Genomic DNA, 27404 nt, shown 5'->3' on the forward strand with positions numbered 1-27404 from the left:
CACTGGCAAACATTAGGCCAATACCAGTCAGGTACAGAACATGGAGCAACAGAAACTTCAGAATTACTGGTAGGAGCAGACATGGACCAGCCACTTTGGAAATAATCTGCATTGACAGAAAGCTGAATGTGCATCCACCTATGACCCAGGAATTTCATTTCTAGGCATTTGAACCCAGGACAAGCTTGTGTACTGTGTGCCAGGGGTGTGAGCCAGAACGAAGAAGCCACATGCTTTAGAGCTGAAGAGCACAGAAAGACACTGTGTATGAATCCCTCCCAGAGGATGAGCAGCGAAACTGCGCTGCAACTGCTCATGATCCTAGAGGAAGTGAAGGGTGACAAAGGCAAGTCCCAGAAGCCTGCATAACGACCACATGATTTTAAAGCTTGGAAACCAGTGAGTTGAGGCATTTACACACAGGTCATAAAAGTACACCCAGATGGATACATGTGCACACATGCACGCACCAAGGGAAGAGAATGGAGAACACGGCATGGGCCAGGGCAGTGCCTGGGACTGGTGGAGGGATTGGCTGTGCTGTTGGGGCACTGAGCCTGTCCTCCTGTTTCTTCTCATTGCTTGGCTCCTCAAGGCTTTCCACTCATTCTCCCCTATTTCTGAAGTAACAGCAGATTCACAAGCATCTCCACTTTCTCCCAGTCTCCCTTCCATGGTTCTCTAAGGATCCCGTAGGGAAACCATCACTGGCAGGCCCCAGGACTGGCATTTTCCCCCTGCGGCTCAGCACATCCTCCAGAGCTCCAGCTCCCCACACCCCCACGCTGGGGTGTATCTGCTGGAACCACTGATTCCTCCAACCGATGACCTTTGGTTCTCGGTTAGGTGGTTTACTACTTAGAATCTTTGTTTTAACAGCAAATGGGAGGCCCTGTGGCCTGTGCAGACTCACCCTGGCTGGCTGGCACTGCGGATCACTATGGAGGGGGAGGAGGGCCCCTCTGAGAGGTGCACGGCATCTGGGTACTTTTCCTGCATGGGGAGAAGAAATTGTTACAGACAGTTCCATTGGTGAGGGGCGAGGGGCCATGGGAGGGGCATGGGGTGCCGTTCCTGGTATCTGGCGAAAATCAGCGTCCCAGTGTGCGCACAGCATCCACGGGCGCCGACTGCCCCTCCTGCCCTTGCCGTCACACACGTCTGTCCCACTGTAGGTCTCTACACAGCCACACAGCCTCCAAGCTCCTATCATGAACATTGTACATAACCACTCTACAGCTGTATTCTCATCTCACAGGTTTCCCCACACACCTTCCTTCTGAGATGGCTCCTTGGTCTGTCCTTGTCCACGACAACCTGGACAGTCTAGGGAGGACGGGTCAGAGGATGCCCCAAGCAGATGTGCCAGGCTTCTTGCTGGAAAGCAGCTGTTTTAGCATCTGACCTGAAAAGCCCTTTGAACTGAGGCTCCTTGAGGGCTGTGGCTGGGCCTGGACGCTCCTCGCCTGTTGGTTCTCAGGACTCACCCCAGTGGCGCCCAGCCCACACACCGTCCTGGGCATGGACAGGAGCCCACCCTGGTACCCTCACTGTGCCCAGTGGCGGCGCAGCTCCCACTGCATTAAAGGAAAGGTGAAAGCTTCACCAAATCATCTTTGTGATGAGATGGCATTTTAAGGTCAAAAGCCCTGAAAGCAGGGAAATCAAATGGAATCTCACAGATACCTAGGTTTGCAGTTCTGGAAGAGTCTGTTTTACTCCATGGGCTGTGAAAATTCTGGACATGTCTGCTTGTTTCTATTCATAGCAGCACCCAGTAGCCTCTGGCTATACCAGAACTGACCTGCGAATTTAGATCATGAAACCACAACACAGCTTACTTACTGGAACCTGAACAGAGGATACACATTCTTAGCTGATAAGAGTAACGGTGGCCCCGTCCTCTCAGTTCTTAAAAACTTGTCTTTTTGGGCCAGGCGCAGTGGCTCACACCTGTAATCCCAGCACTTTGGGAGGCTGAGGCAGGTGGATCACAAAGTCAAGAGATCAAGACCATCCTGGCCAACATGGTGAAACCCCGTCTCTACTAAAAATACAAAAATTAGCTGGGCATGGTGGCGGGCACCTGTAGTCCCAGCTACTCAGGAGGTTGAGGCAGGAGAGTCGCTTGAACCCAGAAGGTAGAGGTTGCAGTGGGCTGAGATCATGCCACTGCACTCCAGCCTGGGCGACAGAGTGAGACTGTCTCAAGAAACAAAACACACACGCACAAAGGTATCTTTTTGTCTGCTCTTGTGAGAACACACTGTAGGTCAGGGTGACAGGAGACTCACAGTAGGCTCCGCCTGAGACGTCGAGTTCCTAGGGCCACTCTGACAGATGTACTTTCCTTTCTGTCCTCTCACAGCGACTGATGCAGAAAGGGAAACCTGGGGGTGCTGCTTAAGTCGCAAGCGAGCACTGCCGCGATTAAAAGTGCTGTGGCCTCCCCAGGCCTTAGGGAGGTGTCCCCTGAGAAGCATCCAGCCTAACAGATAGAAGACACAAGACAAAGGAGGAGGCTGGAAAGGCAGACAGGGCCTTCCTGCCGCTCAGAGACTTGCCAGATTGAACCAGATCAGCTCCGCTGAATGAGGTTGTGTGGGGACAATGGCATGACAAAGCTTTTAAAGGAAGCAGCCCCTGCATCACTGAGCTCTTGCCAGTGTGGGAGGCCTGCACCCTGTGCATGTGGGCCCAGCGCAGTGAGAATGTATCCCAGCACCAGCTGCACCCGCCAGAGGCTGAGAGGGGCCTGGTGGAAGCTTACAGATAATTACTAACTTCAGCACAACAGTTTCCATAAGAAAATGTATACCTAAGTGATTTAAGTGGAAAGTGTTGGTTGATTTTTAAACCGCAGTCTCTTCCAAATTAATCACAACTACATGAGGACCGTAAGGGAGAGCCTGTGAACGTGGCAGCTCAGCTTCCAGGCTGGCTCAGCGGCAGCACTTGGGACTCATCAGGACGGCTGGGGCCTGGGCCAGCTCCAACGTGGGGCCTGAGGCTCAGCCTCCAAGCACAAGGGAGCAGATGGAGCAGCTCTCTGCCTTCTGGGCCTCTCTTCACCTCCCCTTGTCAGCAAAAAGGGGTTTAAAAGGGATGCTTTCACTAAAAAGTTAAAGCGTATTTGACTCCTTTTAGTTTTTAAAATACAGTCAAAGGTAGAAACACGGGCATTAGGAAAAGATCAGGCATTCAGTGTGTGTTTCTGGTAGATTTTCGTGGGACTGTGTGCAAAGGTTCTTTTTGTAGAAGTTAACAATGCTCCATTCATCTAGCCAAGGTAACGGTCACTGGTAACTTGAAATAGAAAGGATGGGTCTCATTGACAGACATGTACAGGTGGGGAGAGAAGATGGAAAAGCTGTGAATATGGTTACATTAGTTATATACAATACAACTCAATACAGAGTGGGCTTGAGGTCTTTAGGCCTAAGGTCAGCACATCTCAACAGCAGTCGATTTTAATAAATGACTGGGCCGGGTGTGGTGGCTCACGCCTGTAATCCAGGCACTTTGGAGGCCAAGGCGGGCGAATCACCTGAGGTCAGGAGTTCAAGATCAGCCTGACCAACATGGTGAAACCCCGTCTGAAAAATAACTAAATAAATAAATAACTGTATTTGACGTGGATAAAAGATGACTAAATCAGCAAGAAAGAGTTAAGACAAACATGCTCTGATAAGGAAGAGATATGTCCCATATGTTTTCTAATGCTTTCCATGACAAATAGTTACAAAAAGTGAATTGGAAAATCGTTAAGCCTTATCTGGAAAGCTCCTTAGATGTGTCACATTTAAAACCAAGGCCCGGCCGGGCGCGGTGGCTCAAGCCTATAATCCCAGCACTTTGGGAGGCCGAGGCGGGTGGATCACGAGGTCAAGAGATCGAGACCATCCTGGTCAACGTGATGAAACCCCGTCTCTACTAAAAATACAAAAAGCATTAGCTGGGCATGGTGGTGCGTGCCTGTAATCCCAGCTACTCAGGAGGCTGAGGCAGGAGAATTGCCTGAACCCAGGAGGCGGAGGTTGCGGTGAGCTGAGATCGCGCCACTGCACTCCAGCCTGGGCAACAAGAGCAAAAATCCGTCTCAAAAAATTAAAATTAAAAAAAAAAAAACCCAGAGAAGGAAGGCACCTGGCTGGGCCCTTGTGGGACAGTCTTGGACACATGGCTCTTCCTAGTGCACCTGAGGGACCTGCACACCCCTGAGAGTTCTATCTTATTAGGAAAAGGAAGGGGACACCTGTGCTTCTGTGGATATTGTCATGAAGCTGGTTATTTGGGGGCAGCTGTTGGGAGACCTCGTTGTGCACACTAACTGGTTGGCAGGCGCTGGCGCTTCCCCTCTGGAGCCCCCAGCCATCCACAGGAAAACTTGTCCTAAGCTAGAAATGCTGAGGCAGTGATTCAAGTGGGTGTTTGTTCAGCTGCTTGCCATATGCGGGGAGTCTGCATCTGAGAGCTCTCCTGGTGTTTATGATAGAAAGATGGTGGCTGTGAGAATGTTGGCAATTTGATATCCAGCCCCAGTTTTACACCTGAAACCCGCTGTGCTGTTGCAGTAGTTGCTGGATGCTAGTCCAAAGGGAACAGAATTTTTAGCAGGGCTTTACAGAAAACCAACCTTGTATTATGTTTCAGTGCAGTACCAAAGAGGAATGCTATGTCTCTCACTTAAATGAGAAACCTTGAATCCTGAGTTTAAGTCTACCCGTGGGTGTCCACAGATATGTTAACTCATTTTGTGTTTTCCAAAAATTATGTCTGGCTTATTCAATGACTTTTAAAAAATTGAGATAAAATTTATATAAATTATATGAGACACAACTCCTTTAAAGTATATAATTTAGTGGGTACTAGTATATCCACAAGGTGGTGCAGCCGTCACCAGTTTCTAACTCCAGCACATTTCGTCACCCCCTAAAAAACCCTGTGCCCTTTAGCTATTGCCCCTAGTCCCCTAACACCCCCCTCCCAGCGCAGCCATAAGCAACCAACAGGCTACTTTCTGTCTTGGTTTCATTTGTATTTTAGTAACATTTTCTGTTTTGAAAGATACTCTGGTCTATAGAGAGATGACATCAGTGAGGTCACACCGTGGCATAAAATGCTGGCAAAACTCACCCTAGACTCCTCAGTAACTGGCACTGGGCCAACTGGATATCCACATGATAAAAAAATGAATTCCAATGATTACTGCACACCAAATACAAAAAATTTAATCATAGAAATGTAAGGGCTAAAACTAAAACTTCTCTATTCAAGACATTTCATACAAATGGAATTATATAACACGTGGTCTTTTATGTACCACATTTTGTTTGTCCAGTGATCAACTAACAGACATTTGGGCAGTTTTTACTTTTTGGCTATTTGATTTTTTTAAATGTTATTATTTTTGTAGAGACAGGGTCTCATTGTATTACCCAAGGCTGGTCTCAAACTCCAAGGCTCAAGCAGTTCTACTGCCTCAGCCTCCCAAAGTGCTGGGATTACAGGCATGAGCCACTGTGCTTCACCCTTTTTTGGCTTTTTGAAATAATGCTATGAACATTTTTGTATAAGTTTTGGACATACATACATGTTTTCATTTCCCTTGGTTATATATCTAGGAGTGGGGTTTCTGGGTCATATAATAACTCTCTATCCACTGGGGAGTTGCCAAACTGTTTCCCACAGTGGCTACACTGTTTTTATAATCTCACCAGCAGTATATGAGAGTTCTGATTTCTCAGTGGCCCCATCAACATTTTGGGCATGAGTTGGTATCTCACTGTTATTTCGAGTTATTTCCTTTTCTCTTATGTGCTAATTGGCCATTTGTATACCTTCTTTGGAGAAATGTCTATTCAGATCTTTTGCCAATTTTTTTTTTTTTTTGACAGAGTCTCACTCTGTCTCTCAAGCTGGTGTGTGGTGGTACAGTCTTGGCTCAATGCAACCTCCACCTCCCAGGCTCAAGCAATTCTCCCACCTAAGCCTCCCAAGTAGCCGGGACTACAGGCGCATGCCACCACATCTGGCTAATTTTTGTATTTTTTTTTTTTTGTAGAGATGGGGTTTTGCCATGTTGCCCAGGCTAGTCTTGAACTCCTTGGCTCAAGTGATCCACCTGCCTTGGCCTTCAAAGTGCGGGGATTACAGGTGTGAGCCACTACGCTTAATTCCTTTGCCTATTTTTAAATTGGGTTATCTTTTAGTTATTGAATTGTAATAGCTCTTTTTATATTCTAGAACAAGTCACTTACCCAATACATGATCAAAAACGTTCTCTCATTCTGTTAGTTATCTTTTTACTTCTTTAATGGTGTCACTTGAAGTGCAAAGTTTTTCATTTTGATGAAGTCCAATTTAAGTTTTATTCTCTTTGCTTTCTGCTTGTGATTTTGATGTCATAGCTAAGAAACTATGACCTAATTCACAGTCACAGAGATTTACATTTATGTTGAATTCTAGTTTTACATTTTTAGCTGATAAAGTTAGGTCTTTGATCCAATTTGAGTCCATTTTTATATATGATGTGAAGTAGGGGGTCCAGCTTCACTCTTTTGCCTGTGACTATCCAGTTGTCTGAGAACCAATTGTTGAAAAGATTCTTCTTTCCCTCATTTAATCATCTTGAGTTCATTTTTATTTTAGTAACATTTTCTGTTTTGAAAGATACTCTGGTTTGGCCAGGTGCAGTGGCTCATGCCTTTAATCCCAGCACTTTGGGAGGCCGAGGCAGGTGGATCACAAGGTCAGGAGTTTGAGACAAGCCTAACCAATATACTGAAACCCCATCTCTACTAAAAAATGCAAAAAAAAAAAAAAATTAGACGGGCATGGTGGCATATGCCTGTGGTCCCAGCTACTTGGGAGGCTGAGGCAGGAGAACTGCTGGAAACTGGAGGGGGCGGACGTTGCTGTGAGCCAAGATCACACCACTGCACTCCAGCCTGTGTGACAGAGAAAGACTCTGTCTCAAAAAAAAAAAAGATACCGTGGTTTATAGGGAGATGACACCAGTGAGGTGAGAGATGACATCAGTGGCATAAAATGCTGGCAAAACTTACCCTAGACTCCTGAGTAGCTGGCACTGGGCAAACTGGATATCCACATGTAAAAAAAAGAACTTCAATGCTTACTGTACACCATATACAAAAATTTAATGAATCATACATAGAAATGTAAGGGGCTGGGCACAGTGGTTTATACCTGTAATCCCAGCACTTTGGGCAGCCAAAGGTGGGTGGATCACTTGAGGCCAGGAGTTCAAGGCCAGCTTGGCCAACATGGTGAAACCACTTCTCTATGAAAAATATAAAAATCAGCCAGGTGTGGTGGCATGTGCCTGTAATTCCAGCTACTTGAGATGCTGAGGCATGAGAATTGCTTGAGCCTGGGAGATGGAGATTGCAGTGAGTTGGGATCACACCACTGCACTCCAGTCTGAATGACTGAGTGAAACTCTGTTGTCTGAAAAAAAAGAGACATAAGGTCTAAAATTATAAAACTTCTGAGTAAATCTGTGTACTTCTGGGTTAACCAAAGATGTCTTAAATAAAAAAGCAGTCCAGGCACAGTGACTCACACCTGTAATCCCAGCATTTTGAGAGGCTGAGGTGGGTGAATCACCTGAGGTCAGGAGTAAAAGACCAGCCTGGCCAACATGGTAAAACCCCATCTCTACTAATAATACAAAAAACAGTTGAATGTGGTGGTGCATGCCTGTAACTCTAGCTACTCCAGAGGCTGAGGCAGGAGAATCACTTGAACCCGGGAGGTGGAGATTGGAGTGAGCTGAGATCATGCCACTGCACTCCAGCCTGGCAACTGAGTGAGACTCTGTCTTGAAAAAAAAAAGACAACAATACTAAGTTCTGGTGAAGATGTGGAACAACTGGAACTAACATATGCTGCTGCTAGGAATTGGATAAATTTGGCAGCTTCTTACTGCATTAAACATACACTTATTACGTGATCCAGCAATCTCACTCCTACATATTTACCCAGGAGAAAGGAAAACATATGTCCATGCCCACTTCCGCAGCACATACACTAAAATTGGAATGATACAGAGAAGATTAGCATGGCCCTTGCACAAGAATGACATGTAAATCTGTGAAGCATTCCATATTTTTTTTTACACTAAAATTTACTCCAGATGGATTACAGATTTAAACATAAGACCTAACACCATAAAAACCCTAGAAGAAAACCTAGGCAAAACCATTCAGGAAAGAGGTGTAGGCAAGGACCTCATGACTCAAACACCAAAAGCATTGGCAACAAAAGCTAAAATAGACAAATGGGATCTAATTAAACTCCAGAGCTTCTGTACAGCAAACGAGACAATCATTAGAGCTAACTGGCAACCAACAAAAATGGGAAAAAATTTTTGCAATCTGCCCATCTGACAAAGAGGGCTAATCTCCAGAATCTACAAAGAAAATAGATTTACAAGAAAAAAACAATCCCACTCAAAAGTGGGTGAAGGACATGAACAGACACTTTTCAAAAGAAGACCTATATGAGGCCAACAAACATATGAAAAAAAGCGCATCATCACTGGTCATTAGAGAAATCCAAATCAAAACCGCATTGAGATACCATCTCATGCCAGTTAGAATGGTGATCATTAAAAAATCTGGAGACAGGCCAGGCGCGGTGGCTCAAGCCTGTAATACCAGCACTTTGGGAGGCCAAGGCGGGTGGATCATGAGGTCAAGAGATCGAGACCATCCTGGTCAACATGGTGAAACCTCGTCTCTACTAAAAATACAAAACATTAGCTGGGCATGGTGGCATGTGCCTGTAATCCCAGCTACTCAGGAGGTTGAGGCAGGAGAATTGCCTGAACCCAGGAGGTGGAGGTTGCAGTGAGCTGAGATCGCGCCATTGCACTCCAGCCTGGGTAACAAGAGTGAAACTCCGTCTCAAAAAAAAAAAAAAAAAAATCTGGAGACAACAGATGCTGGAGAGGATGTGGAGAAATAGGAACACGTTTACACTGTTGGTGGGAGTGTAAATTAGTTCAACCATTGTAGGAGACAGTGTGGCAATACCTCAAGGACCTAGAAATAGAATTTCATTTGACCAGCCATCTCATTACTGGGTATATATCCAAAGGATTATAAATCATTGTATTGTAAAGATACATGCACACCTATGTTCATTGCAGCACTGTTTACAATAGCAAAGACTTGGAACCAACCCAAATGCCCATCAGTGATAAACTGGACAAGGAAAATGTGGCATATATACACCATGGAATACTATGCAGCCGTAAAAAAATGATGAGTCATATCCTTTGTAGGGACATGGATGAATCTGGAAACTATCATTCTCAGCAAACTGATACAAGAACAGAAAATCAAACACCACATGTTCTCACTCACAGGCAAGTGTTGAACAATGAGAACACATGGACACAGGGAGGGGAGCATCACACACTGGGGTCTGCTGTGGGCGAGGGATAACATGGGGAGAAATGCCGGATATAGGTGACAGGGGGATGGAGGCAGCAAACCACATTGCCATATATGTACCTATGCAACAATCCTGCATGATCTGTACATGTACCCCAGAATCTAAAGTACAATTAAAAAAAAAAAAAAACCTTTAACACACACACACACACAAAAGGAAAACATGTCCATACAAAAAACTGCATGCAAATATTCATTAATGAGCCCCAAAACTGGGAGCATTGAATGATTCTTTCAGAATGCATATCAGCCCTGTCACCTCCTGCTGTAGTGGGGAGAAGGGCAAGGATGAAGTTGGAAGTGGTGCAGGGCCAGAACACACAGGCTGGTCCCTAGGGCTTGGCCTGATGTCATTTGGAAAGGATCACGCTGACTGCTGCGTGGAAAGTCGGCTGAGGAGGTGGGAGAGATGAGGGAGAACGCAAGGGGACTATGGCTGAGTGACACTGGAGTGAAGTGGATGTGCTCTGGGGGTGTGGCATCAGGGCTTGTTGAATGCAGTGGGTGGAGAGTTCCTGACCTCCAAGGCAGGAGTGCAGATGAGGTACTTTTTGTGGGGTAAGGCAGGAGGGGTGTGTCGGGGTGATCGAAGCTGAGTGTAGGTAGGAAGATGGGGAAGGACACAGGGATCGCTGAGGAGGGTGTGGGCAGCTACTCCTGCGGCATCTGATGAAATCAGCAGACACGTCTGTTGGACTTGGCCCTGTGGGCGTCTTGGTGAGTGGACCACCATACCCTTCCTCTCCACGCACAAGATTTCTGAGAGAAGTGAGACAAACTCCAGAAAGGTTTAGAAATGCCTACAGCAGGAGCGCTTGGAAGAACAATGATCTGCCCTCATTTCAGAAAGAAAACTGGCAAATACAAAGGGGTACCTCTGTGCCAGACACTGGTCTAGGTTCTTTACACGTTAACATGCGTATGAAAAAAAAATAAATAAATAAAAATAAAAATTAAAAAAAAAAAAAAAAACATGCGTATGATCTTACCTGTGTTAGACAATCAAACAAATACCGAATGAACAGTTACTGCCAGGGCCCTGGGGCCAGAGCAGCTGCTCTGTCTGGGACAAGAGGCCTTGGTCCCACCCCAGCCCACTTAGCTGTTGATTGGCTATATGACTTTGAGAAATCCCTTTTAAACTCTCTGAGCCTCAGTTGTATTTTTAAAGTTTAATTTGAATGTAATTTTGAACTTACAGAAACTGTACATGAAAAGAATGAGAAGCTGCCGCCGGTTCACACTGCCTGTCACCTCCCTCTGTGTTGCCCCATGCTGGGACATGGTGCTTCTCACCCCTGGACACACACAGGGCTTTTCCCCAATTGACCATATCTCTTGTGTGACCAAAACATAGCTGTCCAAACCAGAACGTGCCCTCTTCAGGTGTCCCCAGCTGTCCCTACTGCTCTCTCCTTCCTCATCCCCTTAGGCCCCATGACAGCCTGGGTGCAGCTGCTGGCACCACAAATGGCTGAATCTGGGCCTAATGCTGCGTGTCCATGATGAGGTGATGCTGGGTTGGGAGCCCCACAGAAATACTGCTGTGTGTGCCTCAGACACGGCCACACCACTGCGCTCCATGGGATGTCCTGAGACCACTGTCCGCTTCCCAGTCCAAGACTCTACAATGGCTCATGGCTACACCAATGACAGTGAGGGTCCCAAAGGTTGACTTTCCATTGCCATCATTCCTCTCGCATCTGTTGGCTTTCTACCAGCAGAAAGAGCCTCCTCTCCCTTATTCATTTGTATCAGTAACCACTTGAACATCATGACCCATGGTGATCTTAAACAGGTTACAGCCTGTGGAATAAACAAGTGATTTATTTATTCCACAGGTTGTAACGTTTAAGATCACCATGGGTCGTGATGCTCCAGCCCCCAGGTCTGGCCAGTATGAGCCCGTACAAACTGCTCCTGGGTTTTTCTAACACAGCCCCACCATTCTTTGAGGTCTTTCTGCTCTCTGGCATCACCAGCTACTCTGGGCTCATTTTGTGCTTCCCTGCCCAGCTCTGGAATCAAAGGAGCTGACAGTATTTACAAACCAGGACCTGGTTTGCTCCTGGAGCTTCATTACTTCTAGGGCCTGTCAGTGGAAAGAGCTAGGAAGGACGCGCTGGTGTGCGCACGTGCATGAGCCACCTGCAGCTGCTTCCACCCGTCTGTGCACACCCACAATAAACACAGGCACGAGCTTTCCCAGACACTTCAGTCCAGCTCCTTTGACATCTGTCAGTCGCTCTGCTGCTGGGGAGGGACTGCATCCCTTCACCCTCAATGTATCACTTGTTTGATCAGGTGATTTACAGTCTCCCAAGAGTGCCTGCTGTCCCCTTGCAGCCTGCTCCTTTGGGGGCCATGGAGTGTGACACGGAGCTGACACGGCGCAGTCATCCATCTGACACAGAGTTTCCCGGGCCTAATATCAGGCCAGGCACCTTTGTCCTTTTGGTCACAGCGTGGTGTTTAAACGAGGGCTTATACCCCTGTGGGGAGGCGAGATGGGGTTTTCAGGTTCTCAAGAGCTCTAACACGGCAAGGACTGGCTATTTGAGGGAAATTCTGGAGAAGAAGTGCTTCATATCATCACAATCATTTGAAGTAACAACTATCCACTGGCAGCACCAGAAGTCCCCTTTGGAAATTTCCTGATTGGCACAACTAGCAGAAGAGAGTCCCTCAGTGACACACCATCTGACTGAAATGTTAACAGAAATCCCAGGCTACAGGGCTGGACAAAGGTGCCTGACTTTTAAATCTTCTGATTACATACAGGACAGGAAGACTGTATCATTGTGTGGATTTTTAACCGGTTTTTCTAGACTCGACTTGTGTTTTTGAAGTAAACACGTCCATGCAGTGATACACGCAGAACGGAATGCAGTCTGCTTGTATCACTGCTACTTGTTTGTGTGCTGCTGAATTGCCTCCTGTAAACCATATTAGCCTCATTTTCCTGGATGTGGTCCTGAGGCTCGGACACACAAACACAGACCCAGCAACACACACGTCTGCCCCCAAGAGTCGTCTGGTTGGTAAGAAACAAGGGAGCACAGCAGCTTGCTGCCTCAGGAGGCATCGGACCCACTTGTCTGACCCTGTGTGGGGGTGGAAGTCAGAGATCAGACGCCCTCAGTGGATGAACATGGGTGTCCAGGAAGGACCCCTCAGGGGACCTGTACTGTAGGAACCATCCACGAAAATAACTGGGAACAGCTGAGGAGCTCTGTTAAAAAGATTGCTTGTCCATAGGGAGTTAAACAATGTGTCCTAAATATTGCTTAGTAAAACAAACAACCAGAAAAGCCTCTCTGTTCCAAACCCATGGTGGGTCATCAACATGGGAGAGTTGGAATGTCATTGCAGCACTTTGCCGCAGAAATAAAAACACAGCCCCCACCAGAAGGGATGGCCGACCCGGCCCAGCCAAGGCATGATTTGTGCTGTATTTCTGGTAGTGACTGACACCCCAGAACCCTCACAAAAGCTTCTGCCAAACATTCTCCATGTGCCCTAGCCCCGGTGGGGCGGCCCGGCCCTCAGCACTTACCTCATCTCCGGACCTTTGAAGAAGACAAGCCGAGAGCCTCTATCCTTCCTTTACCCAACTTTTCTTGTTTGTACAGACTTGGGAAGAACTAGGGAAACCCAGAGTTGAAAGAGACCCACTCTATAGGAAATATATCCCAACAGCATTTCTAAAACGAAGAGATGGGGAATTTTAATAAACAGCAAATGCAAGCGTGAATAATGGGCCTGTATCGACAGGAAGAGAGCCGGGGCAGGAGGCAACAAATGACAGGCCCCAAGCCAGATCCCACGCCCTTCTGTTCCCGTATGGAACCTCGAGCTAAACATAGTTGAAAAGAACTCCAAAGATTTCGTGACATGTGAAAATTATATGAAATGCAAACTTCAGTGTCCATAATAAAGTTTGATTGGCACACAGCCACACTCATGTAGGTATATACAGTCTGTGGCTGCTTCTGTGCTGAGCCTAGTGACTGAGCAGACTACATGGCTGCAAAGCTTAAAAGTTACTCGTTGGCCCTTTGCAGAAGTCATGGACCCTGAAAGACCAGGAGAGGTGGGTCCCACTGGTCCCCTAGGGAAGCCTGTGAAGCTCCAGGCAGTTTGGACATTCATGAGGCACAGATAAACCAAAAGAGAGGCTGGAGGAGGCCACAGGCTGGGGGAAAGTAATCTGACCATGTCTCCTACATGGAGAAAAGTCTAGTGGGAACCACACTGTACTTTTAATAGTGCTTTCTCTTGGGAAGTGACCCTGAGACACAGGAGGAATGCAGATTTAAAAACCAGTGACCAGTCACTGCCACATGCCACAGTGAGAGTCTAGCCAGGGGCTGGCATTGGAGGGGGAGGTCTGTCCTGTATGGCCTTGGCCCCTAAGCCTAAGATTGACTTTTTTCTTTTCCTTTTCACCCTTTTTGTTTCCCGAACTCCTTTTAGGGCCTGGTTTAGGTGCTATTTCTGTGTTTCTGGATAGTAAAATGGTTTTCAAACCTCTAGGGATGAGGAAATTCCAACAGAAATCCCTTTATTTGCGACCATATTTCTATTTCCTTGTAGTTTTTTTTTGCACAGAATCTTGCTCTATCCCCTAGGCTGGAGTGCAGGGTGCGATCTCGGCTCACTGCAACCTCCGCCTCCCAGGTTCAAGCGATTCTTGTCCTCCCAAGTAGCTGAGATTACTGGTGTGCACCACCATGCCCAACTAACTTTTGTGTTTTTAGTAGAGATGGGGTTTCACTATGTTGGCCAGGCTGGTCTCGAACTCCTGAGCTCAAGTGATCTACCCACCTCGGCCTCCCAAAGTGCTGGGATTACAGGTGTGAGCCACGTACCTGGCCACCTTGTAGTTTTTGCCATGTTTTATCATAGTTCATTTTAATTTTGTTAGAGCAGAAAAATTCCTGAAAAAACCCTTCAGTTATTTGTTTTATAATTGAATATTTAAATTTCATTTATCTATAATCTTTATAATCTTTGTAATCTTTGCTACTCAAACCAATTTCTGTCTCAGGAGACAGGAAACACAGTGTTCCGAGCTGGCCACGTGGACAGGCCAGTGGGATGCCCTGCCTCCTGACTTTGTTCCAACTGGACTCTTGTGCACACAGCACAGAGTGGGACCCAGTGCTGCCTCTCTCCGTGTCATGTCACATCATGCCCCCAAAGAAAACCAAGACACATTATTTCCCCATTTAATTTCTCCCTCCTGACACATCCTCTAGACTACCACTACTCTGGACACTCTGTGGAGGGTTTTCTCACTGGAAGTCACTGTCCCTTTGCTACGGTGATTATAGACAGCTCAGAGGAGCAGGGACTACCATGCTGGGGTTGCGGGGATGAGGCCAACTCGCCCTCACATGGCCGCCTTCTCCCCTCCTTCACTCCTCCCAGAGGGACCCATGGCAGTCGGGGTGAGAGCTGGCCCCTGCCCTTGGCCAGACTAGACAGAGAGGAGCCCTGTGACTCACAAAACCCACACACCCAAAGAGCTCCACCTCAAACCAGTTTGAAAACAGCCCTTAGCACCTTTTGGGAAAACAGAATTGGTGCTAGGAGAGATTACAATGTGAACGTTTGGCCATAAACACTTTGTTTAGAAAATGGAACTAAAAGAAGGGAATCTTAAAAATGAATAAAAGTTACAAATATGATTCTTCTGTACTTTCCCATTTTAGAATGGAAAGGGGAAAATTACTCAAGCAAAGCTGGTAATTTATACACCTTAGAAACACTCACCCTACAATCACTCTAAAGGCAAATGTACCCTTAAAAACCACTTCCCGTTAAGATTACTAAAGAAAACAAAGATCACTTCAGATGGGAATGCAAGTCCTAGCAGTAGTTCTGTTTTTCAGATTATCGTCGGAAGTTAATCATGTCGTAATTTTATGCTTTGAAAAGTAATTAACTTCCCTCCTAGACCACTAATGTGAAAAGGTGAGCCAAGTTGACTTATTTCAAAATAGTCAGAAAAGGTAATGAAGAAGCTAACTATACACACACATATAAATGTAATAATAAATGCTAGAAACTCTCGAGATAATTCCACAATTTTTTCTTTATGTAATTATTCATATGTAATTCTAACAGATAATGAAAGTAATATTCCAGATATACACAGAAAATTTTATCATTAAGGTTTAAACTCCCATTATTTCATAAATCTCAAAGTAAGGCTGTCTAGAAACATTAAAACTAACTATAATTTAAAGTTATTATGCTCTCATTTAAACTTTTCCATGGAATAACAAACATTTTGAGATTGGTAGGAGTTTTTAAGGTCTTCAGGTTCTTTTTCACAAGACGAATCCCTCCCACTCCGGGCCCCACCCCATTTTGGAGCCCTTCACTCTTGCAGGCCCTATGCAGTTACTTCCACTAGCTCATTCATTCCTCACAGCAGTCACATGAAATCTTTGGTATGATGCTCATTTTAAAGAAACTAAGGCTCAGAATAATTAAGATAACTTGCTCAAGATTACACAACTAGTAAATTGATTAAAACCTAAGGGAAAGATTCTAAAACCCGAGCTCATAAACATTCTACTAGATAACATTTCTAAGCTCAAATACATTAGTGCACAGGTCAAGTTTTATCACAATCAATTTGTAGCAGCATAATTCAGTGCTGGCAACTGACTTTGATGGTAGCAGAAAAAAACATTTTTATTGGGAAATATATTTGCCCCTAAAAAGTTTGCTCACTTATTCCCAATCCAGTGCCAGACATGAATGTAGCCAAGTCTCAACCTTAAAGAGCCCTGATCTAGTAAAGGAAACATCCTATGCCTCATTTTTTATTAAAAATACTAAAAGGAAGTATCATAGAGGAAGGTTATAAAAAAAGCCAGTGGGGCCCAGAGTCCAGAAGAGCAGAGAGCTGCCTCTTACCGTCGTTTTTTATTAATAGATGGCTGCTGTCATTGTGGCGACAGAAGCCAGGGTGTGGGAGAGCCTTTCTGCCTTCTGTACAGACTTCTAACTAATTCTTCACCATCCCATTCCCACTTTCCAATGTACTTGATGTCTCCCATTTCTGAGCAAATTGGAATTCTTCAAAAACATGAGGCTTCCTCAAGGCTTTCTCTAATCAAATACCACACTTTATAGGTTCCAATATTGTATTGCTGCCTTCTTCCCACCTATTTTTCTTCTTATTTTTTGACACAGGGTCTTACTATGTTGCCTAGGCTGCACTTGAACTCCAGGGCTTGGCATGGCCCTACCTCTTCTTTATCTGTACATTTATGTCTTTTAAAAAGTAACCAGTCTGGGCGATATAGTGAGACCCAATTTCTACAGAAAATTGTAAAAATCAGGCATGGTGGTGTGGGCCTGTAGCCCTAGCTGCTTGGAAGGCTGAGGTAAGAGGATCACTTGAACCCAGGAATTTTGGGTTGCAGTGAGCTACGATCACACAACTGCATTCCAGCATGGGCAACAGAGCAACACTATGCCTCAAAACAAACAAAGAAACAAAACACCTTTTTACTGTCATTTTAGAAAGGTTTTGGCAGGCCTCCTGATAAATGCTGCACATTTCAATCTGCCATTTTCTGAGGACTTTCATGTTTAACAATGTGTTTAATTTTCCCTCATATTTGATGAATAGTTTGGGTATAGAATTTAAAGTTTAAATAATATGGCCAGGAGCAGTGGCTCACGCCTGTAATCCCAGCACTTTGGGAGGCTGAGGTGAGCAGATCACGAGGTCAGGAGTTCAAGATCAGCCTGACCAACACAGTGAAACCTCGTTTCTACTAAAAATATAAAAATTAGCCAGGCATGGTGGTGGGTGCCTGCAGTCCCAGCTACTCAGGAGGCTGGGGCAGGAGAATCACTTGACCTGGGAGGCAGAAGTTGTAGTGAGTCGAGATTGCACCACTGCCCTCCAGCCTAGGCTACAGAGCGAGACTCTGTCTCCAAAAAAAAAAAAGGTTTAAATAATATTTACACTGTATTTTATAAATCCAATGATGTATGTTCAAACTTGTACTTCAGAGCCTTATATTAAATGCTTTCAGCTTTTTAAAAATGGGAGAAAATAGGCTGGGCGCAGTGGTTCATGCTTGTAATCCCAGCACTTTGGGAGGCTAAGGTGTGCAGATCGCCTGAGGTCAGGAGTTCGAGATCAGCCTGGCCAACATGGTGAAACCCCATCTCTACTAAAAATACAAAAATTAGCCAGGCATGGTGGTGTGCACCTGTAATCTCAGCTATTTGAGAGGCTGAGTCAGGAGAACTGCTTGAACCCAGGAGACGGAGGCTGCAGTGAGCTGAGATGGTGCCACTGAACTCCAGCCTGGGCGACAGAGCAAGACCCCATCTCAAAAAAAAAAAAAAAAGAAAGAAAGAAAAAAAAGAAAAAGAACAACTTCTCACATCCAGGACAAAGAAAAATAGGGCACAAATAACTTACATAAATGAAAAATTAAAAAAAAATTTTTTTTAAGTTAAAAGAAAATTTTGTAGAGATGAGGTCTTGCTATGTTGTCCAGAATGGCCTCAAACAATGCCTCCACCCTTGGCCTCCCAAAGTGCTCAGGTTACAGGTGTGAGCTACCATGCCTGGGCACAAATGAAATTTTAAGTTGAAATTTTGTATTACATCAAGAGCTGATAGTTAAGAAAAAATAAAACGAATACTAGGCAGAGACTTAAAACTTAAGGGGTGATGAAAAGTCTCAGCAAAGCAGTCCAAAAGACAATGATAGTTTATTCCATTTGCATAGTAGTTCTAGTATTGAAAGATCTTTTAAATATCGAATCACAGAACACCTTTATGAGGGAGGGATATAAAATTATGCCCATTTTGAAAATAAAAAAAAGGCTCAGACATGCCGTGCTGCACCAGTGTCCCAGAGCCAGAAGTGGAAGCAGCAGCGGGGCCACCTGCTTGTGGGGCCACCTGCTCAAGGTGCCTTTCTCAAGAAAATTTTAGGTTCCCCGTGATCTTGCTGAAGTGCTGATTAGAATGCAGTTCCCCTGTTACTCCTCTGTTATTAGCATCTTACATTAGCATGGGACATTTGTTACAATTAATGATCCAAGATTGCTGCATCACTACTATAACTAAAGTCCAAACTTCATTCAGATTTCCTCAGTTTTACCTTAATGTCCTCTGTTCCAGGATTCCCATCCAGGATATCACATACGTTTGAGGTTCATGAGAAGGGTAGCAAAGTGTACCTATATTCTTGCTTCTCTACCAGGTTCCCTTTATCTACTGCTACCAGTTTAAGTATTATGCTTGGTTATTTTAATAAGTGGCTCCCATTTTTTACCAAAAGAGTTTAAAGAAAAAAATTTATTTTATTTGGGTCCCAAAATAACACTCGCCTTGTAGTCTCGCCACAGACCACATAAACCAGCTCTGCCAAGCTCTAATCACTGTTCGCTTTCATTGTTGGCCCAGGCAGGAGGAAGGAACCAGGTTATTATGGGCTTGACTTAAAACAGATAACAGGAGAGTAGCAAACACCACTCTTTCATTTATGCATTTCTATATAGATCAACCATGAATTGGCAAAACATCTTATAACTATTCATATTTCAACATAGAATAGCTCTTGAATTAGGGGAAATGAAGGCAAAAGGAAAGAAAAATCCTTTGCTGTCTTAAAATGGCTTTACTTGACTAGAGTAACTCTCAGTAAAAATACTTGTGGTTCACCCTGTATATGACTGTATAACATAAGCTTGGGCTGCCTCATTCATTCAAAACAATGTTATGGAATGTCTCCTATGTGTGACGCCATGGTGGACTGTTTTTCTTTGTCCGGTGAGCCTTCTCATTTCCCTTCCTCTGGTGACAAATCCTTCCCACCTTTGCTTAGGAGCTGGTTCACCTCATCATAGCACTCTCAGCATCTTACACAGAATGTGGCTCCCTAGGGCCAACTCTCCTGCTGCCTGGGATTGAGAGGTGGATGCTTGTGGGACATGATGCCAGGGCTGCTGGGAGGCTCACACAGTGGGAGAGAAGCCTCCAGCCTGGGAGCCAGCAGCTCTGGTTGTCTGAGCTACTCCAGTCTCTTCACTAGCTACAGGAGCCACTAACGTTCCTTTTCATTTAAGCCAACATAAGTTGGGTTTCTGTCCCATCTTCTCTCACTTGTATAGAAAGAGCCTTAATAAGCACAGACATGATGTTAAACGCTGGGTATATATGGATGAACAAAATAAGCACTGTGCATCATCAGGGGAATACAAACTAAAACCACAATGGTATACCACAACACACACACCCAACTGGCTAAACATGACTAACAAAACCAGTGTTGAAACAGGTGTGAGCAAATGGATCCCTCATACACTGCTGTTGAGAATGTGAACTGGTACAGCTGCTTTGGAAAACTGTTGGGAAACATGTGCCAAAGCTGAGCATATGTGTATGACATGATTCAGCAATTCCACCCAACATAAATCTGCACACATGTTCCCATGCTCATAGCTACTGTTATAATGGCCAGAACTGAGAAATACCCAGGAACAGTATGACGGATAAAGACTTTGTAGCATGGAATACTATACAGCAATGGAATACTATACAGCAATGAGATGAATGACCGAAAATTACCCACAATGTGGATGAACCTCACCAAAAACAATGGGGGAGCAAAAGAAGGCCGGCACAGAACACTACACGTGGCCCGATTTCATCCACATCAGGTTCTAGAGCAGGCTAGCAGATCCCTGCTGTCAGAAGCCAGGAGTGCTCACTCTGGGCAGGTGAATGAATGGAAAGGAGTGAAGGGGCTTCGCACTCTGGGGCTTCTCATGCTCTCTTTCCTGATCTGAATGGTGGTCATACAAGTTCATTTTGTGAAAAACTATCAAATTGTATATTTATCATGTGTAAATATATCCATGTTAAATGTGTAAGGTGTACATTTATAGATGCATATGTGTCATCATACGCCCTTTTCTGTATGTCCATATTTCAACAAAAAGTTAAAAACTAAGACAGTATTCCTGACCTCATGAAGCATAAATTTGGCGGAAAAGACAGATAATAAATAATGAAATAAACTAAATTTATAATTTAAATATTGTGATGAGTGCCAAGATGCCTCCTCTCTACTGTTACCCTTCTGCTTTGAAGAATGCTTTTTCTTTTTCTCATCTGGAAGCTCTGTAGCCGTCTTGGTGACTTTACTTCCTCTCTATGGATCTTTTCTAGCTTAGTCATATTTATCCTAAAGAACAGTAACCCATAAATGAGACATTGTGGACAGATTCTCCAGGATTTGTTACAATTTCTTGTGATCTTCCTGGATTAAGATGGGCAATCTGCAAGTCTTTGTTAACACTGTGGCATCTGGAATGCCGTTCTGGGAAGTCAGTATGTCTCTTCTTGGGTTAGGGTTGACCTAACCCAAGGGCATATCTTCCAATAAGTATGGTTTGGATTTTTTTTCCCTGCAGGTCTTATCTTAAGCACAATTTTTTATTATTTTTCAGTGTGCTCTGAATAATGTTTTCAGTGCATTCCCATTCTCTTGGTATTTCAGTGAGTAGAAAGGTTTAAACTTATCTGAAAGTATAAAGATTTTAACGTTGACTCCCTCTTGGCTCACTTATTCAAAACTTTAATTGTTTAATACTTATCTATCCTGAAACTATGGTCTACATGCTTTTGTTTCGCTATAATTAGTTGCATCGCGTTTGAATAAACAGGCCAAAAGCTACAGATTAGAAATTTTTGTTACACGCAGATATTAGTTATACACATTTGTTTTAATGTTTGTGAACTTTCTATTTATCTTTCAAAATCTCCTTCTATTAAGAAGTCAGCTAACTTACACGTTTAAATAACAGTTGAAGAAACATAATTTCCAGAAGCTAAGGCTGACCAAAGACATGGAAAGGGATTGTACAGTTCGTGGATTTATTTGGAAACAGAGAGACATTGTGTTTAAGGGCTGGACAGGGACAAGGGCTCCAGAGCCCAGGAGGCTTGCATAACAACTGTCTAACTTTGATTATGCGGCCCTGGCCCGCAGGAGGAAATGGAAACAGAGAGTGTGAGCCAAGACAGCCAAGCTTCAGCTTCTTTCTTAAAGACAAAGTAGCCAAAGGATAGATTCCAATTTCCTAAAAGTCATACTTCAGCCTCAGACAAACGCGAATTCTACACTGTTTTTAAAATCAAATATCTTTAAGTATAGCATTTATTCACACATTTGTAACAGAAAGAGGAGTTTTTATTTACAAGTGCCATACGTACTGAATGCTAACCAGATGTGTTTTATACTGTCTTATAAAGCAAGAGAATGCATTGAAAGAAACTAAAGTTCAAGTATGAAAAAAACCTTAGAACAAGTAGTTAAGAATTTGTTGTGTTAATAGAATTAAAGCCTTTGAAAGCCCTTTGTTGAACTGTGCCTCACCACTGACATACATTAGAGAAATTTGCTCAACCAGTGCCTGCCAGTGCCCTGGTTTTTGCAAAACTCTTTGGGTCTTTTCTGTTCCACATCCTTTGTAAGTAAATGTGATAATGATGTTGTCATAAGTGGGGAGAAGAAATAACGAGGTCTCTTTTTGGGAGGTGGGAGTTGGGGAGCAGGGATGATATTGTGTAGTTTAAGTTTTTCAGATGAATACAATATTTTAAACATAACAAAAACATAATTAAAGGGTGAATAAAAACGGATAGAGTCAGGAAATGTGACCATATGATTATCTCCAATTTAAATTACAACTAGACTTTGTAAGATAAAGTAGTTAAAAAAAGCATTCAGCAACAATTTCACCTATCATTAAAAGCCCAAAATAAAATAGCTCAAAATAAAAAATAGATCTGTAGAATGCTTAGTTGAAATCTTCCATAAACATATAAGAGAATCACTTCACACCCATTAAAATAGCTATAATCAACAAGACAGGCAATACTAAGTGCAGGTAAGAATGTAAAGAAGAGAACTTCATATACTGTTTGTACAGCCAACATGTATGAGAATGTCCGTGTAATTTCAAGAATGTGAAAATGCTGTTTTGGGTAGTCAGTATGTCTTTTCCTGGGTTAGGGTTGACAGACAAGGGCATATCTTCCAATAAGTATGGTTTGGATATTTTTTTCCCTGCAAGTCTTATCTTACACACAAGTTTTTGGTAAATCATAAAATGGTAAAGTCATTTAATAAGATCATTTGGTAGTTTCCTTTTTTCTTTCAAAAAAATTTCTTTTTTGAGACAGGGTCTCACTGCTGCCCAGGCTGGAGTGCAATGGCACAATCTTGGCTCAGTGCAACCTCCGCCTCCCGGGTTCAAACAATTCTCCCATGTCAGCTTCCCTAGTGGTAGAGTGCTGGGACTACAGGCATATGCCACCATGCCCAACTAATTTTTTGTTGTATTTTTGGTAGAGACGGGGGTTCCACCATGTTGCTCAGTCTGGTCTCGAACTCCTGGGCTCAGGTGATCTGTCCGCCTTGGCCTCCCAAAGTGTTGGGATTACAGATGTGAGCCATTGCACCTGGCATCCTTCAATTTTTTAATGTCCTTTATAAATTCTGAAATGATATATTTGCATATTAAGCTATAATTGTTCCCTTAAATTCTGTAGTAATGTAGATATCTTATTTATTCATAACTCCACATATATTCACCCCTCATGGGAGTCTCACACTAGGGATTTACTATCTCTTATAAGGCGAATGTTCTTATCTCTTATCTTCCTACATCCCTAACCCTGGGGCCCAATATTGGAGCTTCTTCCAGGAAAGCATGGCTGCAAAGACATAAATTCCCATCCTACAGTTACCTGATCCTTTTCCCAAACTTACATTCTCACTTGCACTTGATATTGTCTGTCTTGTTGATTACAGCTATCTTAATTGGTGTGAAGTGATTCTCTTACGTGTTTATGGAAGATTTTGACTAAACATTCTATAGATCTATTCTCTCTTCAAATACACTTTCCCCTGAGTCCATATCTTAGAAGTTAGGTGACGGGAAGGGAGACATTACAACAGAGGAAAACATTTTAAAACTCACAGCTGCTCTCTTTTTTATTTTTATACTTCGGTGAAATTCACATTACATAAAAGTAACTATTTTATTTTTTATTTTCTTTTTTGAGACTCTCTGTCACTGAGGTTGGAGTGCATTGGTGCAGTTTTGGCTTACTGCAACCTCCACCTCTTGGGTTCAAGTAATTCTCCTGCCTCAGCCTCCCAACTAGCTGGGATCACAGGCACCTACCACCATGCCTGGCTCCACCATGCCCAGCTAATTTTTGCATTTTTAGTAGAGACAGATTTCGCCACATTGGCCAGGCTGAACTCCTGACCTCAAGCGATCCACCCACCTTGGTCTCCCAAAGTGCTGGGATTACAGGCATGAGCCACTGCATCCATCCCAAAAGTAACCATTTTAAAGTAATCAATTAGATGAAATTTACTACATTCTCAGTGTTGTGCAACCACTGCCTCTATTTTCAAAACATTCTGATCACTCCAAAATAAAAGTGGTTCCCATTAAGCAGTTAATCCCAATTCCTGCCTCCCTTGGCCCCAACAACCACCACCCACCAATCTAATTTCTGTTTCTACAGATATACCTATTGTGGATATTTCATATAAACTGAATCATACAATATGTGACCTTTTGTGCCTGGCTTATTTAGCAAACAATTTTCAAAGTTCATCAGTATTTCATTCCTTTTTATGCCTGAATAATAATCCATTGTATACAAATACCACAATTTGACTGGTCCCCTTTTTTATAATTTCTGTCTTCTTACTGATATCTCATTTTGTTCATACTTTTTTCCTGTTTTTTGTTTCCACTCTTTGAGCACATTTAGGACAGTTGTTCATTAAAACTGTTTGTCTAGTAAGTTCAATACTGGGCTTCCTCAGAGATGATTTCTGTCATTCCCCTGCCCCCTACCAAATGGGATATTCTTTCCTGTTTCTTTCTATGCCCTGTATTTTTGTTGTTGAATACCAGGTATTTTGAATACAGAACACAGTGACTCTGGGAATCAAATTCTCCCCTGTCCTCAGGGTATGCTGTTGTTGATTGCTGAGGGCTGCAGTTGTCTGTTTAGCAACTTTTCCAAACCAGTTGCACAGACTGTATTCCTGCTTGTGTGTGGTCAGCGAAGTCTTTGTTACTATAGCTCATTAGTCAGCCAGTGACCTGATAGAGATTTCCTTAGATGTCTGGAGACCAAAAGAAAAGAAAAAAAAAAAAAAAATCAATTCTCCTGGTCTGTCCATTTTGGCTCTGAGAGGGGCACTCCTTCAAAGCTATGGCACTCTGCCTACAACTCTGCCTTAGCCCTCACCCCCTACTTGCTCCAGCAGAGGTGCAAAGCTAGCCTCCTCTTAGGTCTTTTCTGAGTATGCATCCAATTCTAGGCATGCATGTTGTAATCTTTTTTCCTTGGTATATGCATGGTCCTTCCAAGCCCTCAGTCCCCCAAGAAACTTCCCCCAGCCTCCTCCTTCCAGGGTTTTTAAATTTGTCTGCTGCTTGCTCTGTTCACCTCATCCCTTGCCCCAGGCAGGCATGTGTAGTGTATGACTTTAAATCTTTCTACAGCCTGGGTGTGGTGGCTCATACCTGTAATCCCAGCACTTTGGGGGGCTAAGGCAGGCAGATCACCTTAGGTCAGGAGTTCAAGGATAACCTGGCCAACATGGTGAAACCCCATCTCTACTAAAAATACAAAATTAGCCGGGCATGGTGGTGCCTGCCTGTAATCCCAGCTACTCAGGAGACTGAGGCAGGAGAATTGCCTGAACCTGGGAGGTGGAGGTTGCAGTGAGCAGAAATCACACCATTGCACTCCAACCTGGGTGACAACAGCAAAACTCCATCTCAAAAAAAAATTTTCTTTTCTACAGACACTGCCACTTCCCAGAAAGCTACTCTAGCTCATGGGAAGGTGTCGGAACAAAGGTCAGCCTCTGCACCAGTCCCTTCAGGAACCAGCAGGCAGGTCAGAATGAACAAGTTTTTTTAAGAAGGTCTATATTCGTCCCTTGGTAAAAAACAAGTTTTTTAAGGAGGTCTTTATTCATCCCTTGGTACCAAACAAGCTGCACCAAGAACATGGGCTCCTAGTGTCACAGCCTCCACTACTGTGCTAGGAAAGGACAGATGATAGCCAAGTGAAAACACCATATTATTAATATTTTTCACTGGAATCCATACAGCTTTTCTTCACCAAGCACTTGCTCGGTCGTTGCAATCGTTCTGACAGTTCTGAAAGTTTATTCTGTCAATTTTTGGCGGTTTACGATGGTTTCAGTGGAGGTACTGATTCGTTGAGTGCCCTACTCTCCCATTTCCTGTTACATCATTTTGGTTTTGCAGTTTCTTAAACTGTAAACATAAGCTTGCCATAAAACCAGTAATTCTACTCCTAGGAATCTAATCATAAGAAATGAAAACAAGTCCATACAAAGACTTACATGTGAAGGTTCACAGCAGCTTTATTCAATATAGACAAACAAGTTCTGACCACCCAAATTCTCATCAACTGGTGAACGGATAGTCAACTATCAAAAATGGAGCCAGACTTTTGATTCTCTATCATTTACAAATCTCCAAAATTATCCTTAAATATGAGTGATTTCATGTCACTATCCTCCCTCAAAAATATAAAGTGACTTCTTTTTTTTAAGACAGTTTCGCTCTTGTTGCCCAGAGTGGAGTGCAATGTCGTGATCTCAGCTCACTGCAACCTCCGCCTCCCAGGTTCAAGCAATTCTCCTGCCTCAGCCTCCCAAGCTGGGATTACAGGTGTGCGCCACCACACCCAGCTAATTTTTATATTTTTAGTAGAGACGGGGTTTCACCATGTTGATTAGGATGATCTCGATCTCTTGACCTTGTGATCTGCCCCCCTTGATCTCCCAAAGTGCTGGGATTACAGGCGTGAGCCACCGTGCCTGGTCATAAAGTGATTTTTTAAGAGCCTAGAATGAAGTATTTATTTCTAAAATGTGGTACTCAAGATCCTCTGTAATATTTCTCCAAACTTACTTTCTAGCCTTTGCTTTTTTATTCTTGTTGTTTTGAGACGGACCTCAGCTCACTGCAATGTCTGCCTGCCGGGTTCAATCAATTATCCTGCCTCAGCTTCCCAAGTAGCTATTGCTAGGCTAGGGTGCAGTGGCCACAATCTCAGCTCACTGCAATCTCCACCTCCTGGGTTCAAGTGATTCTCCTGCCTCAGCTTCCCAAATAGCTGAGACCATAGGCACACACCACCACCTCCAGCTAATTTTTAAATTTTTACTAGAGACTGGGTTTCACCATGTTGGCCAGGCCGGTCTTGAAGTCCTGACCTTGTGATCCACCCACCTTGGCTTCCCAAAGTGCCGGATTACAGGCGTGAGCCACTGTTCCCAGCCAGCCTTTGCTTCTAATATTACAACCCAGTCCTAGTGAGCAGTTTTCCTTCAGGCATCACCTGCAAATTCTTGTCATTCTACTCAAATGCCATCTCTTCAGGAAATCTCCCTGCTTCCTCTAGTATGTCCCCATATAATCTGTATAATATAGCAATCAATTGTGATTACAGTTAGGTGTATATATTTGTTGCTTCAACTAAATACTGAAGCACTGAAACAACTATATAACATGCAATTTGTTAAGAGAGTATCTTATTCACTTTAAACTGTAGGCACATAGTAGGGGCTTGATAAACATTTGCTGAATTCATAAATGTACAAATGTACATGACCTACAAATAAAAAAAGCTAAAGAAAATGTATTTAAGTCCTTGATGGTAGAAAAAAAAAAGAAAATTTTAAAGGAATTAGTGAAACTGGGAATTATGGAATAATAATCGAGAAATAAATTTAAACGAGAAAAAAATAGGGAAAATTTTATGTAGATGTTTTAATCCAAAAACTC

The 27404-nt window shown here is 43.7% G+C and overlaps 1 protein-coding gene and 1 non-coding gene across 7 annotated transcripts in view; one reads left to right on the forward strand and one right to left on the reverse strand.

Annotated features, from left to right (window-relative positions):
- CENPP (centromere protein P) overlaps positions 1–27404 on the reverse strand; it is a 279890-nt gene that overhangs the window by 2832 nt on the left and 249654 nt on the right. For all 6 annotated transcript variants that reach the window (XR_004263557.1, XM_032260495.1, XM_032260492.1 and 3 more), the window contains one exon: positions 914–993. Coding sequence is in view for 5 of the 6 variants with exons in the window: in XM_032260495.1 (XP_032116386.1) it covers positions 914–993 (80 nt within the window). In the remaining variant the exon portion in view is untranslated. The remainder of the gene's footprint in view (positions 1–913; positions 994–27404) is intronic.
- Positions 8029–8135, forward strand: LOC116538289. Its single transcript, XR_004263591.1, has one exon. It is a non-coding gene; the product is annotated as a U6 spliceosomal RNA (small nuclear RNA).

The sequence above is a fragment of the Sapajus apella genome, unplaced genomic scaffold, assembly GCF_009761245.1.
Source record: "Sapajus apella isolate SASKATOON/1434 unplaced genomic scaffold, GSC_monkey_1.0 scaffold118, whole genome shotgun sequence".
In the NCBI taxonomy this organism is placed as follows: domain Eukaryota; kingdom Metazoa; phylum Chordata; class Mammalia; order Primates; family Cebidae; genus Sapajus; species Sapajus apella.